At 48.4% G+C, this 16,810-nt stretch overlaps 1 protein-coding gene across 3 annotated transcripts in view; it reads right to left on the bottom strand.

The window, feature by feature from the left end:
- Nucleotides 1-4,354: 4,354 nt before the first annotated feature.
- tcf20 (transcription factor 20) overlaps nt 4,355-16,810 on the bottom strand; it is a 45,558-nt gene continuing 33,102 nt past the window's right edge. Inside the window, exons 3-6 of one of the 3 annotated variants that reach the window (XR_010969832.1) lie at nt 10,813-10,906; nt 6,813-6,862; nt 4,742-4,825; nt 4,355-4,440 (exon numbers count right to left, since the gene is read on the bottom strand). Coding sequence is in view for 1 of the 3 variants with exons in the window: in XM_068019337.1 (XP_067875438.1) it covers nt 4,783-4,830; nt 6,813-6,862; nt 10,813-10,906 (192 nt within the window). In the remaining 2 variants the exon portion in view is untranslated. Of the gene's footprint in view, nt 4,441-4,741; nt 4,831-6,812; nt 6,863-10,812; nt 10,907-16,810 lie in introns of all 3 variants that reach the window. The other 2 variants (XM_068019337.1, XR_010969833.1) reach the window with 2 other exon arrangements.

Here is a 16,810-nt window from a genome sequence, read left to right as displayed (position 1 = left end):
TGGGGATATGTTAACAGGCAACATGAAGAAACTTTTTTTTTAACACAGTGAGTGGTTAGGATTTGAATGCACTGCCTGAGAGTGTGGTGGAGGCAGATTCTATCATATCTTTCAAAAGGGAATTCGATAAGAATCTGAAGGGAAAAAAATTGCAGGGTTATGGGGAAAGGCAGGGGAGTATTCTATATTCCATAAATACTGGAGAGAGTTAATGATGGTAGCTTGGTGGATATTAAATTTACTTTCAAAAGGCATTTAATAAAGTACATCATAAACTCTTACTAAAATTAAAAGATAAGAGTACAGTGGCAGTGTGCCTTTTGAAAATCTAAATATACTACATCCACTGGTTCTCCTTTATCTACCCTTAGTTACGGTCTCAAAAAACGCGATCGATTTGTCAAAAAGGAGATATGATGCAAGTCTTCAAAATCATGAAGGGCTTTGAACAGACAATATTAGCATCAAGTCACCAAGACCCAGATCCTTACTCTGTCATGAGCAGGTTAGATCTCTGCCAAGTCAGCACTGTGGACAACAGCTGGCCTCAGTGCCCTGTAGAATGGGGAGCACAAACTTCAGCCATCATCCTCACCAGCCCAAAAAGCATGTGGGAGGATGGTGAAAGAATCAGGTTGGTTGCAGGATCCTGCTGGGCATTTGCTGTGGTGCTACTTCTGGAGGCAGGGAGCTCCTGCAGAAGTACTTTGCGCCAATCTTCGCAAAAGAAGGGCATGAACTTTAGTTTCACGATAGAGGGGCAGTAGAGATATTGAATAGGAATTTTTAAAAATGGAAAGGAGCTAGTAAAAGCTTGTCACCCAGTCCAGATGGGATGCAAGTCAGGTTGTTGAGGGGAACTCAGGTGAAGACAGAAGCAGCTCTGACCAGAATCTTGGAACCCTCCTTGGATATGGGAGTGGTGATAGAAGATTGCAAACGTTACACCCTGTTCAAAAAAAGGTGAGGGGATAAACCCAGCAACTGGAGACCAGTCAGCCCAGCGTCAGTGGTGGGAAAAGTACTAGAGGCAAACTTAATTCTCACTTGGCAAAATATGGGTTGTCGATCACATTTGACGAGCTTGATTGAGTTCTTCAATGAAGTGGTAGATACAGTGCAGGTAGTGCAATACAACTTCCAAAAAGCATTTGATAAAGTGTCACATATAAGGCTTATTCGGAAAATAGCTCATGGCATTAAAGGGATGGTGGTAACTTGGGTATATAATTGGCTAAGGGATAGGAGGAAGAGAGCAGTGGTGAACAGGTGTTCTTGAAACTGGAGAGGAGTATGTAGTGGAGTCTGCCGATTGCTTTTCTTGTTACAAAGGATGTGGGACTTGGGTGTGGGGCGGACAATTCTGAAGTTTGCAAATGATGCAAAACTTGGCAACATAGCAAATACCAAGCAGGACAGTAGCAGCCTTCAGGAGGACACAGCTCCACACAGTGGCGCAGTGGTTAGCACCGCAGCCTCACAGCTCCAGGGACCCGGGTTCGATTCCGGGTACTGCCTGTGTGGAGTTTGCAAGTTCTCCCTGTGTCTGCGTGGGTTTCCTCCGGGTGCTCCGGTTTCCTCCCACAAGCCAAAAGACTTGCAGGTTGATAGGTAAATTGGCCATTATAAATTGTCACTAGTATAGGTAGGTGGTAGGGAAATATAGGGACAGGTGGGGATGTTTGGTAGGAATATGGGATTAGTGTAGGATTAGTATAAATGGGTGGTTGATGTTCGGCACAGACTCGGTGGGCAGAAGGGCCTGTTTCAGTGCTGTATCTCTAATCTAATCTAATCTAATCAGACCAACTGATGAATTGGACAAACAGATGGCAGATACAATTCAATAAAGATAGAACATAAGAAATAGGAGCAGCAGTAGGCCATTCAGCCCCTCAAAACTGCCCCGCCATTCACTAAGATCATGGCCGATCTGTCCCAGGCCTCAACTCCTCTTTCGGGCCTGCTCCGCCTAACCCTTGACTCCTCAAGATTTCAAATGTCTATCGACTTCCTCCTTAAATATATTTAGTGACTTAGTCTTCACAACTCTGAGGCAGAGAATTCCAGAGATTCACCACCCTCAGAGAAGAAATTCTTTTGCATCTCAGTTTTAAATGCGTGCCCCCTTATTCTGTAACTACGTCCCCAAGTTCGAGACTCTCCCACTAGTGGAAACGTCTGAACACCTACCCCCTGTCAAGCCCCCTTAAAATCTTATATGTTACTATAAGATCACCTCTCATTCTTCTAAACTCCAATGAATAAAGGCCTAAAAGATGGGTGTGAAGTGATGCACTTGGAGAGGAACATAGGAATTAGGAACAGGAGTGGGCCACTCGGCCCCTCGAGCCTGCTCCACCATTCAACAAAATCATGGCTGATCTGATTGTAACCTCGACTCCACATTCCTGCCAACCCCCAATAACCTTTCACCCCCTTGCTTATCAAGAATCTATCTACCTCTGCCTTAAAAATATTCAAAGACTCTGCTTCCACAGCCTTTTGAGGAAGAGATTCATGACCCTATGAGAGAAAAAATTTCTCCTCTTCTCTGTCTTAAATGGGCGACCCCTTATTTCTAAACAGTGACCCCTAGTTCTAGATTCTCCCACAAGGGGAAACATCCTTTCCACATCCACTGTGTCAAGACCCCTCAGGATCTTATACATTTCAATCAAGTCGCCTCTTACTCTTCTAAACTCCAGCAGATACAAGCCTAGCCTGTCCAACCTTTCCTCAGAAGAAAACCCACCCATTCCAGGTATGAGTCTAGTAAACCTTCTCTGAACTGCTTCCAACGCATTTACATCCTTCCTTAAATAAGACGACCAATACTATATACAGTACTCCAGATGTGGTCACACCAATGCCTTGTATAACTGAAGCATAACCTCCCTACTTTTGTATTCAATTCCCCTCGCAATAAACAATAACATTCTATTAGCTTTCCTAATTACGTGCTGTACCTGCATACTAACCTTTTGCGATTCATGCACTAGGACACCCAGATCCCTCTGCATCTCAGAGCTCTGCAATCTCTCACCATTTAGATAATATGCTTCTTTTTTATTCTTCCTGCCAAAATGGACAATTTCACATTTTCCCACATTATACTCCATTTGCCAGGTCTTTGCCCACTCACTTAACCTGTCTATATCCCTTTGTAGTCTCCTTTTGTCCTCTTCACAACTTATTTTCCAACCTATCTTTGTGTCATCAGCAAATTTAGCAACCATACCTTCCGTCCCTTCATCCAAGTCATTTATACAAATTATAAAAAGTTGAGGCCCCAGAACAGATCCCTGTGGCACACCACTCATCACATCTTGCCGACTAGAAAATGATCCATTTATACCTACTCTCTGTTTCCTGTTAACTAGTCAATCTTCTTTGCACAATTATATGCTTTTTCTTTAAGTTTGATACTAACTTTAACCTTAGCTGGTGGGTTCTTCCCTTAAAAATTTTCTCTCTTGTTGGAATGTATCTATTCTGTATATTCTGAAATATCCCCTTAAACGTCTACCACTGCATCTCTATTGACCTATCCCTGAACCTAATTTTCCAGTTCACTTTGGCTAGCTCTGCTTTCATACCTTCATACCATACTGAGCGGGTACAGCTCCCAGACAAGTGTCTTTGCCCTCAAGAACCAAATGGCTCTGGGGCACCCACTTCCTGCATCAGGGGCCCATATTCCATGTGCAATCCATTCAATCTCCAGTGACATGCCCCACCTCCAAGTGACAGCCCTGCACCACCGCCCCCTAGTCTCCAATGAGTGAATAAAACCAGCAGCAGCCTCCATTACTGTTGTAAACAATTTAATAACTATATATAATATAATATATATATATATATAGAATAAAACACCCAAAATAACACTGAACATACAGCGGCCACACTCTCACCATCAGGCTGTCTCGTGTCTAGATCAGTCTGTGATTCAGCCAATGAAGGGAGCAGGGGACAGAGAAACAGGGAAAAAAAAAAGTAGTATTTTAAAAATCAAAACTCACCGATATATTTAAAATAAAAAATAAAATATATAATCTAGGTGACCCACCCTCTCAAACTCAAGCCATTTACATCAGGAGATTGAACCCAGGGCAGTCCAGGGTATTGGGATGTGGTTCTGGGGCTGAGTGTGGTTAGGGAGAGGGGGCAGTTTCAGCCAAATCTCCCCCGACCCCTGACCCCTAACCCTCCCCAGTCAGGACGGGCTGTTATTGTTTTGTTCATTGCCCCGCAGGTCCTGGGACTCGGAGGCTGTGGGCCCTCGGGGTTCAGGGGTACTTTTGCTCCAAGTCCACTGCCGACGATTCTGTGTGGTTGCGGTAAACAGCGAGCGTGCCGGGGTCGGCAGACACGCCTGTGGAGTCACCGTGTCCGGTCGCGTAATCGTGTCCGATTCACCGTCTCCCTCAACAGGAGGACCTGCGGTAAACCAGATGTAAGGATTAGAGGGGAAATTTGACACGCCCCCACACACCTTGTACCCCCCTAATGACCCCACCCCTTCCCACTTAGTACCCCCCCCAAAACTCTACTGCCCAACTTACCTGCCCACCTTCCCCACGATGCTCTGTACCCTCCCAAATCGCGCCCAACACGCTCTTGACAAACCAACTCACTCCCTGCCCCTCCCACACTTTGTACTCCAACTCATCACCTCCTCCCCACATTTGGTACACCCCATCCCGAAGTCACCCCAGCCAGGTCACCCACGCTTGCTCACCTGTTTGAGTTTTGTCCGAAGGGAAATGGAGGTGCCTCTGCTCAGCCTCGCTCCGACTGCTCTGTACTGCTACCCTTTGCAGCTCTGTGCTGGAGAGAGCAAAGCCTGCATTTTAAATCACTCCTTCCTTTACAACAGATCTTTGAAGATGGCAGGACCGGTAAACAAAGCAAAAATACTGGCACAGAGTACAAAAGCCAGGAAGTGTGTTTATTTATTCCATTTGCGGGATGTGTGTGTCGCTGGCACGGCATAGCATTCTTTGCCCACGATGAAATGCTCTTGGCAAGGTGGCGGCGAATACACAAAGTGATTCCTGACAACGCAGCCGGCCACTGACGTCATCAGGCTGCGCCGCGGTACGCACACGTGCAGACGGGCTCCTGCTCTCCGCGCGTGCGCTGCGTTCCGTGTTGCCAGGACTGGTCAGCGCATGCGCCGATGATGTCATCGCGTCACTTGTGCATCTTTGGGCAACTCTGCGCATGCGCTTTACGCCATCAGCAATGCTGCGCTCCCCACCCCTCTTGCCGCGCTCTCTGGCCACTCCGCTCTTTCCGGCCACTCCCCCACACCCCCAGCCTGCTCCGCTCCCCGCCCCCCACACCCCCGTCCAGCTCTGCCACCCCCCCCCACCCACCAAAGCTCTCCCCTCTCCCCGTCACGCTCACCCCCCCACGTCCCCATCCCGCTCCACTCCCCCCACTGTCCCCGGCCCGCTCTGGTCCTCTCCCCCCCCACTTTGCCACGCTCTCCGGCCACTCCCCCACACCCCCAGCCCGCTTCGCTCCCCCCCACACACCCCCATCCAGTTCTGCCCTCCCCCCGGGCCAGCTCTATCCCCCCCCCCACTGTCCCCGGCCCGCTCGCTCACTCCCTCCTGCCATTGTGTGCTGCCATGTGTTTAGGTTAGGTTTCCTTCGTGTTGATTATTTGAGCAACTCCATCTTTAGTCCTGGCAGCTGCCTGAACATCGCAGACTGACGTTTTGGTGGAACAGGCTGCATTTGCACATGTGTCACTGCAGCGCCACCTAGTGGTAGCGTTGTCAGCAAATGCAGCCGTGAATACAACGGAGTGTCTTGCTGGGCCATTTCAGAGGGAAGTTAAGAATCAACCACATTGTTGTGGGTCTGGAGTCACATGTCAGCCAGACCAGGTAAGGACAGCAGATTTCCTTCCCTAAAGGATAATTTGTGAACCAGATGGGTTTTTATGACAATCCGGTAGTTTCATGGTTGCCATTACTGAGACTAGCTTTTTCGTCCAGATTAATTTAATTCATTTATACTTCCAGCTGTTGAGGTGGGATTTGAACTCACGTCTCTGGAGCATTAGTCCAGGCTTCTAAATTACTAGTCCAGTAATATAACCACTGCGCTGCTGTCTCCCGCCTAAATCCCAGTCGGAATGTCGTGTCCAATTCTGGGCACCTCACTTTAAGAAGGACGTGAAGGATTTGGAAAGCGGACAAGAGAGATTTGCTGGATTGATTCTAGGGACACGGGAATACAGTTACACGGAGAGGCTGGAGAAGACTGGGATTATTCTCCATGGAGCAGAGGAGAAGAGGAGATTTGACAGTAGAGTTTGAAATCATGAAGGGTTCAGATAAAGAAACTAAAGAGAAACTGTTCCCAATGCCTGTCGAGATGATAACCAGAGCACACAGATTTAAGGTGATTGGCAAAATAACCAGAGGCGACAGGAGGAAAAAAGTTTTTTTTGTAAACATGAGTGGTTAGGATTTGGAAAGCATGGCCTGACTGGAGTGAATGACACAGATTCAATAGCAGCCTTCAAAAGGGAAATGCAGAGTTATGGAGAATGAGCACAAAGATACACACAGGCAAATTGGGAAATACAGTCGTCCAAACAGGGTTAGGGAGATGGGGCAGCGGGCGACTGACTGAAGGGGGCAGCGGGCGACTGACTGAAGGGGGCAGCGGGCGACTGACCGAAGGGGGCAGCGGGCCTTATCCCAGCTCCGAAACTCCCCCTTTATGAATGCACAGTTTACCAGCAATAAAATGTCAATAATAGTGATGAGCTAGATTTCCTCTGGTCTCACCTTGTGCTTGGGACATTTCATGGAGAAATTCTCTTCATTTAGAAAACAATCTGTTAAAAAGAAAAAGGAGTCTCAACATCAGCTGCACAGTCAGTGACCCCTCAACCAACAACCCCGCCCCCCAAACCCCATAAATGACAGTCAGTGAGGCACCAGCCCGTCATGCCGGGCAACAGTTAAAAGTTACGAAGGATTTCCAGCACTAAAACAGACCATTTGGCCCGACGGGTCTATCCTGGTGTTGATGTTCCACATGAGCCGCCTCCCATTCCTCTTCATCTCACCCCATCAAAATATCTTTCTACTCCTTCCTCTCTCTAATGCTTATCGAGCTTGCTCTTAAATGCAGTTCTAGTATTTGCCTCAACTACTTCTTGCGGGAGCAAGTTCCACATCCTCACCACTCTCCAGATCAAGAAGTTTCGCCAGAATTCCCTATTGGCTGCATCAGTGACCATCTTATATTGACAGCCTCGCCCACAAGTCAAAACATCTATCATCAGATCACATTTTTTTCCAGACAGAAGACTGCCAGCCCATTCAATCTTTCCTGATAGGTAGAATCACAGTTCCGGTATCATTCGCAACCCTTCAGATACTGAAGCAGTCCGTGCAGAAATGCAGCAAGATCTGCACAATATCCAGGGTTCGACTGATAAGTGGCAAGTAACATTCGTGCCACACAAGTGCCAGGCAATGACCATCTCCAACAACAGAGAATCTAACCATCTCCCCTTGATATTCAGTGGCATTACCATCACTGAATCCCCCACTATCAACATCCTAGGGGCTACCATTGACCAGAAACTGAACTGGAGTAGCCATATAAATACCGTGGCTACAAGAGCAGGTCAGAGGCTAGGAATCCTGCGGCAAGTAACTCCCCTCCTGACTCCCCAAAGCCTGTCCACCATCGACAAGGCACTGGTCAGGAGTGTCATGGAATACTCTCTACTTGCCTGGATGGGTGCAGCTCCAACAACACTCTCGAAGCTCGACACCATCCAGGACAAAGCAGCCCGCTTGATTGGCACCCCATCTACAAACATTCATTCCCTCCACCACCGACGCACAGTGGAAGCAGTGTGTACCATCTACAAGATGCACTGCAGCAATGCACTAAGAGTTCTTAGACAGCACCTTCCAAACCCCCGACCTCTACCACCTAGAAGGACAAGGACATCAGATGCATGGGAACACCACCAGCTGCAAATTCCCCTCCAAGTCACACACCATCCTGACTTGGAACTATATCGCCGTTCCTTCACTGTCGCTGGGTCAAAATCCTGGAACTCCCTTCCTAACAGCACTGTGGGTGTACCTACCCCACATGGACTGCAGCGGTTCAAGAAGGCAGCTCACCACCACCTTCTCAAGGGTAATTAGGGAAGGGCAATAAATGCTGGCCTGGCCTGCGTCGCCCACATCCCATGAATGAATTAAAAAAAAGTTAGTAAATATTTTTTGCACCTTCTCCAGTGCCTCTACGATCCTTTTCATAGTAGAGGCCAGATGTGTGGTGAGTGCTCCAAGTGTGGTCTATACAAAGTTCCGTATAGGTTTAACATGATTTCTCTGCTTTTCATTTCTATTCGCCTAGAAATGAACTCAGTGCTTGGTTTACTTTTATATGTCTTTATTAACCTGTGTCGCTACTTTTAGTGATTTGTGTATCTTGCACCCCCGGATCCCTCTGCTCCTCTACCCCATTTAGACACTTATTTTCCAAGGAGTATTCAGCGCCCTTCTTCTTCCCACCTCACACTTCTCTATATTCTGCAAGTTTATTAGATCCTTCCTGTATTTTGTCACAGTCCTCCTCAGTATTAACTACACCCACCCCCGCAATTCGATATGATCCGCAAAGTTTGACATGGGACGTCTGATTCTAGAGTCCAAATTGTTTATGTAAATAGTTAATAATAATAGTCTCAGCATTGATTGCAGGAGAATACCACTTCCCTCTATTTGCCAATCCGAGTAACTAACTTGAATCCTGGGCTGAATTTGCTGACTACGCAACCACTAGGTGGCGCAGTACCAGCACATGCGCAAATGCAGCCTCATCCACTGAAATGTCACTGTCAGGATTAAAGATGGCACTGATCAGCGAGTCACAAAAAACAAATTGAACCCAAACCCCCCTCAACGGCCGCAAATTCTATTGCCTTCAGGCTGATGTCATTTTTTAGCTGATCCCTCCCCAGTTTTACTAGTTTAAAGTCCTATCCCATTTATCCTTTCTGCTAGGACACTGGTCTCATTTCCACTGGAGCCTGCACCAGTGGTACAGAGGATGAGGCACTTATGGGGCTATGGGCAAAAAAGCAGGGGGATGGACTATGTGAGACCGTTGGAAGAACCAGCACAGGCAGGATGGGGTGAATGTTCTACAAGGTTCCATGACCCGTGGACTACACAGTGCGAATTGGGCTGAAGGTGGTAATGTGCAGGAGTGCGCTGAAATGAGCAAGGAAGTGCTCAGGAAGTGACCACTGCTGGACTTTGCAACGGCAGTGGTTCCTTCCACGTTACCTTTGCCAGTCTCAGGGTGGCATTTGCTTCATCTGCCTAGAGCTGCCGTTGAACATACAAAGTTGGCTTGGTGATAGGAGGCAGAGGGTGGTAGTGGAGGGTTGTTTTTCAGTTTGGAGGCTGGTGACCAGTGGTGTGCCACAGGGATCAGCGAAGGGCCCTCTGTTGTTTGTCATACATATTAATGACTTGGATGTGAATGTAAAGGGCATGATTAGTACGTTTGCAGATGACACCAAAATTGGTGGTATAGTGGACAGTGAAGAAGGTTGTCTAAGGTTACAACAGGATATAGATCAACTGGGAAAGTGGGCAAGGGATTGGCAAATGGAATTTAACGCAGACAAGTGTGAAGTGATGCATTTTGGGAAGTTAAACCAGGGCAGGACATATACAGTGAATGGCAGGGCCCTGGGGAGTGTTGTTGAGCAGAGAGAGCTTGGGGTGCAAGTACATAGTTCCCTGAAAGTGGCAACACAGGTAGACAGGGTGGTGAAGAGGAGGTATGGCATGCTTGCCTTCATCGGCCGAGGCACTGAGTACAAGAGTTCGGACGTCATGTTACAGTTGTACATAACGCTGGTAAGGCCCACTTGGAGTACTGTGTGCAGTTCTGGTCGCCGCACTACAGGAAAGATGTGATTAAGCTAGAGAGGGTGCAGAAAAGATTCACAAGGATGTTGCCTGGTTTGGAGGGCTTGAGTTATAAAGAGAGATTGGATAGGCTGGGTCTGTTTTCCCTGGAGCGAAGGAGGCTAAGAGGGGACATGATAGAGGTATATAAAATTATGAGAGGCATAGATAGGGTAGATAGCCAGAGTCCGTTTCCCATGATAGGGGTGACTAAAACTAGAGGGCATAGATTTAAGGTGAGAGGGAGGAGGTTTAAAGGGGATCAAAGGGGTAAATTTTTCACACAAAGAATAGTGGGTATCTGGAATGAGGTGGTGGAGGCAGGAACAGTAGCGACATTTAAGAGGCATTTGGACAGGTACTTGAATGTGCAAGGCATAGAGGGATATGGAATTAATGCAGGCAGGTGGGATTAGTATAGATAGGCATTTTGGTCGGCATGGACGCAGTGGGCCGAAGGGCCTGTTTCTATGCTGTATGACTCTATGATTCTATGAACCTCACTACCTCTCCCCCACTCTCCGTCCCACCAAAACAAACAGCGGGTGAGTAAGACACAGCTCAGATTCAGAGTCTCATCTCTCCTGGATGACAGGCCAGCTCCTTGAATCCCTGACCCACCACCATGAAAGTCCACCGTTCTCACCTCCCCCATCCAGCCCCAGCCCTCACTCTCACTTTATTTGCTGAAAACCTATTACATTTCTAAAATTTGTCAGTTCTGAGGAAGGCTCACTGACCTGAAATGTTAACTCTGCTTCTCTCTCCACAGATGCTGCCAGACCTGCTGAGTATTTCCAGCATTTCTTGATTTTATCTCACTCACACTTACCTGCTTCCACAGCACAGATGTAGTGATAGTTGAGTGGGCATCCCTTGCAGTAGCAGCCCAGGGTAGCTCCAGGCTCCTGGCAGTGTGAGCATTTCTGGTAGAAGACAAGACGACACAGAGAAGCGAGAGTGAGTTCAAGGCTCAGAGTCGGGGGGGCAAGGGGGACAGTGGGGGAGGCGGGCCACAGTACTGGTGGGTACAGGTCCGTCACTGTATAACACTGGGGTACAGGTCTGTCACTGTATAACACTGGGGTACAGTCCTGGCAGGTACATGTGGGGACAGGTCTGCCACTCTAACACTGGTGTACAGTACTGGTAGGTACAGGTCTGCCACTGTATAATAAGGGTGCAGTACTGAGCATTTCTGGCAGAAGACAAGATGACACAGAGAAGCGAGAGGGAGTTCAAGGCTGAGTCTTCCGAAGAAAGGTCACTGACCTGAAACATTAACTCTGCTTCTCTTTCCACAGATGCTGCCAGACCTGCTGAGTGGTTCCAGCAAATCTTGTTTTTATTATGGGTACAAGTCTGTCACTGCACAACGGGTACAGCACTGGTGGGTACAGGTCTGTCACTGAATAACACGGGTACAGTACCAGTGGGTACAGGTCTGCCACTGTGTAACACTGGGGTACAGTACTGGTGGGGACAGGTCTGTCACTGTATAACACTGGGGGACAGGTCTGTCACTGTATAACACTGGGGGACAGGTCTGTCATTATATAACACTGGGGTTGCAGTACTGGTGGGGACAGGTCTGCCACTGTATAACACTGGGGTACAGTACTGTCACTGTATAACACTGGGGGACAGGTCTGTCATTATATAACACTGGGGTTGCAGTACTGGTGGGGACAGGACTGTCACTGTATAACACTGGGGTAAAGGTCTGCCACTGTATAACACTGGGGTACAGTACTGTCACTGTATAACACTGGGGGACAGGTCTGTCATTATATAACACTGGGGTTGCAGTACTGGTGGGGACAGGTCTGCCACTGTATAACACTGGGGTACAGTACTGGTGGGGACAGGTCTGTCACTGTATAACACTGGGGGACAGGTCTGTCATTATATAACACTGGGGTTGCAGTACTGGTGGGGACAGGTCTGTCACTGTATAACACTGGGGGACAGGTCTGTCATTATATAACACTGGGGTTGCAGTACTGGTGGGGACAGGTCTGTCACTGTATAACACTGGGGTTGCAGTACTGGTGGGTACAGGTCTGTCACTGCATAACATTGGGGTACAGTACTGGCAGGGACAGGTCTGTCACTGCATAACACTGGGGTACAGTACTGGTGGGTACAGGTCTGTCACTGTATAACACTGGGGTATAGTACTGGTGGGTACAGGTCTGTCACTGTGTAACACTGGGGTATAGTACTGGTGGGTACAGGTCTGTCACTGTGTAACACTGGGGTATAGTACTGGTGGGTACAGGTCCTGTCACTGTGTAACACTGGGGTATAGTACTGGTGGGTACAGGTCTGTCACTGTGTAACACTGGGGTATAGTACTGGTGGGTACAGGTTTGTCACTGTGTAACACTGGGGTTGCAGAACTGGTGGGGACAGGTCTGTCACTGTATAACACTGGGGTTGCAGTACTGGTGGGTACAGGTCTGTCACTGTGTAACACTGGGGTACAGTACTGGTGGGTACAGGTCTGCCACTGTATAATAAGGGTGCAGTACTGAGCATTTCTGGGAGACGACAAGATGACACAGAGAAGCGAGAGGGAGCTCAAGGCTGAGTCTTCCGAAGAAGGGTCACTGACCCGAAACATTAACTCTGCTTCTCTTTCCACAGATGCTGCCAGACCTGCTGAGTGGTTCCAGCACTTCTTGTTTTTATTACAGGAACAGTACTGGTGGGGACAGGTCTGTCACTGTGTAACACTGGGGTTGCAGAACTGGTGGGGACAGGTCTGTCACTGTATAACACTGGGGTTGCAGTACTGGTGGGTACAGGTCTGTCACTGTGTAACACTGGGGTACAGTACTGGTGGGTACAGGTCTGTCACTGCGTAACACTGGGGTTCAAGGCTCTCACTGTATAACACTGGGGTACAGTACTGGTGGGGACAGGTCTATCATTGTGTAACACTGGGGTATAGTACTGGTGGGTGCAGGTCTGTCGCTGTGTAACACTGGGGTACAGTACTGGCGGGGACAGGTCTGTCATTGTGTAACACTGGGGTATAGTACTGGTGGGTACAGGTCTGTCACTGTGTAACACTGGGGTACAGTACTGGTGGGGACAGGTCTATCATTGTGTAACACTGGGGTATAGTACTGGTGGGTGCAGGTCTGTCACTGTGTAACACTGGGGTACAGTACTGGCGGGGACAGGTCTGTCATTATGTGACACTGGGGTATAGTACTGGTGGGTACAGGTCTGTCACTGTGTAACACTGGGGTTGCAGAACTGGTGGGGACAGGTCTGTCACTGTGTAACACTGGGGTTGCAGTACTGCTGGGTACAGGTCTGTCACTGTGTAACACTGGGGTTGCAGAACTGGTGGGGACAGGTCTGTCACTGTGTAACACTGGGGTTGCAGAACTGGTGGGGACAGGTCTGTCACTGTGTAACACTGGGGTTGCAGTACTGGTGGGTACAGGTTTGTCACTGTATAACACTGGGGTACAGGTCTGTCACTGTATAACACTGGGGTTGCAGAACCGGTGGGGACAGGTCTGTCACTGTATAACACTGGGGTTGCAGAACTGGTGGGGACAGGTCTGTCACTGTATAACACTGGGGTTGCAGAACTGGTGGGGACAGGTCTGTCACTGTATAACATTGGGGTTGCAGAACTGGTGGGGTCAGGTTTGTCACTGTATAACACTGGGGTTGCAGAACTGGTGGGGACAGGTCTGTCACTGTATAACACCAGGGTACAGGTCTGTCACTGCAAAACACTGGGGTTGCAGTACTGCTGGGGACAGGTCTGTCACTGTATAACACCAGGGTACAGGTCTGTCACTGCAAAACACTGGGGTTGCAGTACTGCTGGGGACAGGTCTGTCATTGTATAACACTGGGGTTGCAGAACTGGTGGGGACAGGTCTGTCACTGTATAACAATGGGGTACAGTATTGGTGGGTACAGGTCTGTTACTGTATAACACCGGGGACAGTACTGGTGGGTACAGGTCTGTCACTGTATAACACCAGGGTACAGGTCTGTCACTGCAAAACACTGGGGTTGCAGTACTGCTGGGGACAGGTCTGTCACTGTATAACACTGGGGTTGCAGAACTGGTGGGGACAGGTCTGTCACTGTATAACACCGGGGACAGTACTGGTGGGTACAGGTCTGTCAGTGTGTAACACTGGGGACAGTACTGGTGGGGGATAGGTCTGTCACTATATAACACTTGGGTACAGTACTTGTGGGTACAGGTCTGTTACTGTATAACACTGGGTACAGTACTGGTGGGGGACAGGTCTGTCACTGTATAACACTGGGGTACAGTACTGGTGGGGGACAGGTCTGTTACTGTATAACACTGGGTACAGTACTGGTGGACACTGGTCTGTCACTGTGTAACACTGGGTACAGTACTGGTGGACACCGGTCTGTCACTGTATAACACTGGGTACAGTACTGGTGGGTACAGGTCTGTCACTGTATAACACTGGGTACAGTACTGGTGGACACCGGTCTGTCACTGTATAACACTGGGTACAGTACTGGTGGGTACAGGTCTGTCACTGTATAACACTGGGTACAGTACTGGTGGACACCGGTCTGTCACTGTATAACACTGGGTACAGTACTGGTGGACACCGGTCTGTCACTGTATAACACTGGGTACAGTACTGGTGGACACTGGTCTGTCACTGTATAACACTGGGTACAGTACTGGTGGACACTGGTCTGTCACTGTATAACACTGGGTACAGTACTGGTGGACACTGGTCTGTCACTGTATAACACTGGGTACAGTACTGGTGGACACCAGTCTGTCACTGTATCACACTGGGTACAGTACTGGTGGACACTGGTCTGTCACTGTATAACACTGGGTACAGTACTTGTGGACACTGGTCTGTCACTGTGTAACATCTGATGAGAAGGAGGTTCACAAGGAGGTTTTGAATAGTGATGAGTTGGTTTATTGTGTTGGTTACTCTCACGTATTCTGCCTTGTGCACATTGTTGTATCCCACTGTTTTGTTGAAGCTAAGCTGGCTCCAGCTCATACACACAGTTTGCAGATTCAATGCCCTACTTGAAAACCAGGAAAAGAGCATTAACAACAGATCCTGACCATGGCCCCAAAACCCTCACAGCCTGGTCGCACCAGAGGACCCCACGCCAGTGTCCAAAACTCAATCCCCAGCCTCACTTCACAAACCCGGCATTGGGGAGTGCGTAAAAAAAAAAAAATCAGTAACTGAGCGGAACAACATTAGTAATATCGTAGAACAATCAAAGGCACTTCACAGGAGTGTAATCATACAACAGGTCAGCCATCCACATCGGGAGATCGAAGAACAGGTGACCAAAAGCTTGTGTCAAACAGGTAGGATTTAAGGAGCCTCGAGGTAGGAGAGAGGGGCAGAAAGCTTTCAGGAGGGAATTCCAGGGCTTAGGGCCTTGGCCTCTGAAGGCAAAGCAGCCAATGGTGAGGAGCATGTGCAGCAAAGCTGACTTCAGTGAGTTTCAGAAAAATCAGCTCGGGCTCCTGAGTACCACCAGGAATTCCTATTGGAAAACACCTTCGTGTCGGCTGTGTGCAGCCCGTGGATTAACAGCCCATTGCCACATGCAGTCATGGACTTAGTCTTTTAGGGGGTGGTGTAGTGGTCACTGGACTATTAATCCAGGAGTCCTGAGGACACGGGTTCAAATTCCCACCATGACAGCTGGTGGCATTTTAAATTCAATTAATTAATAAAAAGGGCGGCACAGTGGTTAGCACCGCAGCCTCACAGCTCCAGCGACCCGGGTTCAATTCCGGGTACTGCCTGTGCGGAGTTTGCAAGTTCTCCCTGTGTCTGCGTGGGTTTTCTCCGGGTGCTCCGGTTTCCTCCCACAGCCAAAAGACTTGCAGGTTGATAGGTAAATTGGCCATTATAAATTGCCCCTAGTGTAGGTAGGTGGTGGGGATGTGGTAGGGAATATGGATTAATGTAGGATTAGTATAAATGGGTGGTCGTTGGTCGGCGCAGACTCAGTGGGCCGAAGGGCCTGTTTCAGTGCTGTATCTCTAAAATAAAATTTTTAAAAATTAAAAAAAAAATCTCAAAAACAGTAATGGTGCCATGAAACTAATCATCGAATGTTGTAAAAAGCCATCGGATTCACTAATATCACTGGGGAAGGAAACCTGCTGTCCTTACCCGGTCAGGCCTACGTGTCTCTCCAGGCCCCAGCAACGTGGTTGACACTGAACTGCCATCTGATAGGGCCTAGCAAAATGCTCATTTAAAGGCAATAAGGGATGAGCAACAAATGTTAGACCCATAGAAAAGTTACAGCACAGAAGGAGGCCATTCAGCCCATCGTGCCTGCGCCAGCTGAAAAAACTAGTCGCCCAATCTAAGCCCACCTTCCAGCACCTGGTCCGTAGCCTCGCAGGTTACAGCACTTCAGGTGTTGTCCAGGTACCTTTTAAAAGAATTGACGGTTTCTGCCTCCAACACCGTTCCTGGCAGCGAATTCCAGACACCCACCACCCTCTGGGTGAAAAGGTTTTTCCTCATGTCCCCTCTAATCCTTTTACCAATCACCTTAAATCTGTACCCCCTGGTAATTGACCTCTCCACTAGGGGAAACAGGTCCTTTCTGTCTACTCTATCTCGGCCCCTCATAATTTTGTACACCTCAATTAAGTCACCCCTCAGCCTACTCTGTTCTAAGGAAAACAACCCTAGCCGATCCAATCTTTCCTCATAGCTGCAATTTTCAAGCCCTGGCAACATTCTTGTAAATCTCCTCTGTACTCTCTCCAGAACAATTATGTCCTTCCTGTAATATGG

This window comes from Heterodontus francisci, chromosome 41 (genome assembly GCF_036365525.1).
Source record: "Heterodontus francisci isolate sHetFra1 chromosome 41, sHetFra1.hap1, whole genome shotgun sequence".
NCBI lineage: Eukaryota > Metazoa > Chordata > Chondrichthyes > Heterodontiformes > Heterodontidae > Heterodontus > Heterodontus francisci.
Note: the sequence above shows the minus strand (reverse complement) of the source record. Positions and strands in the feature narration are given on the sequence as shown.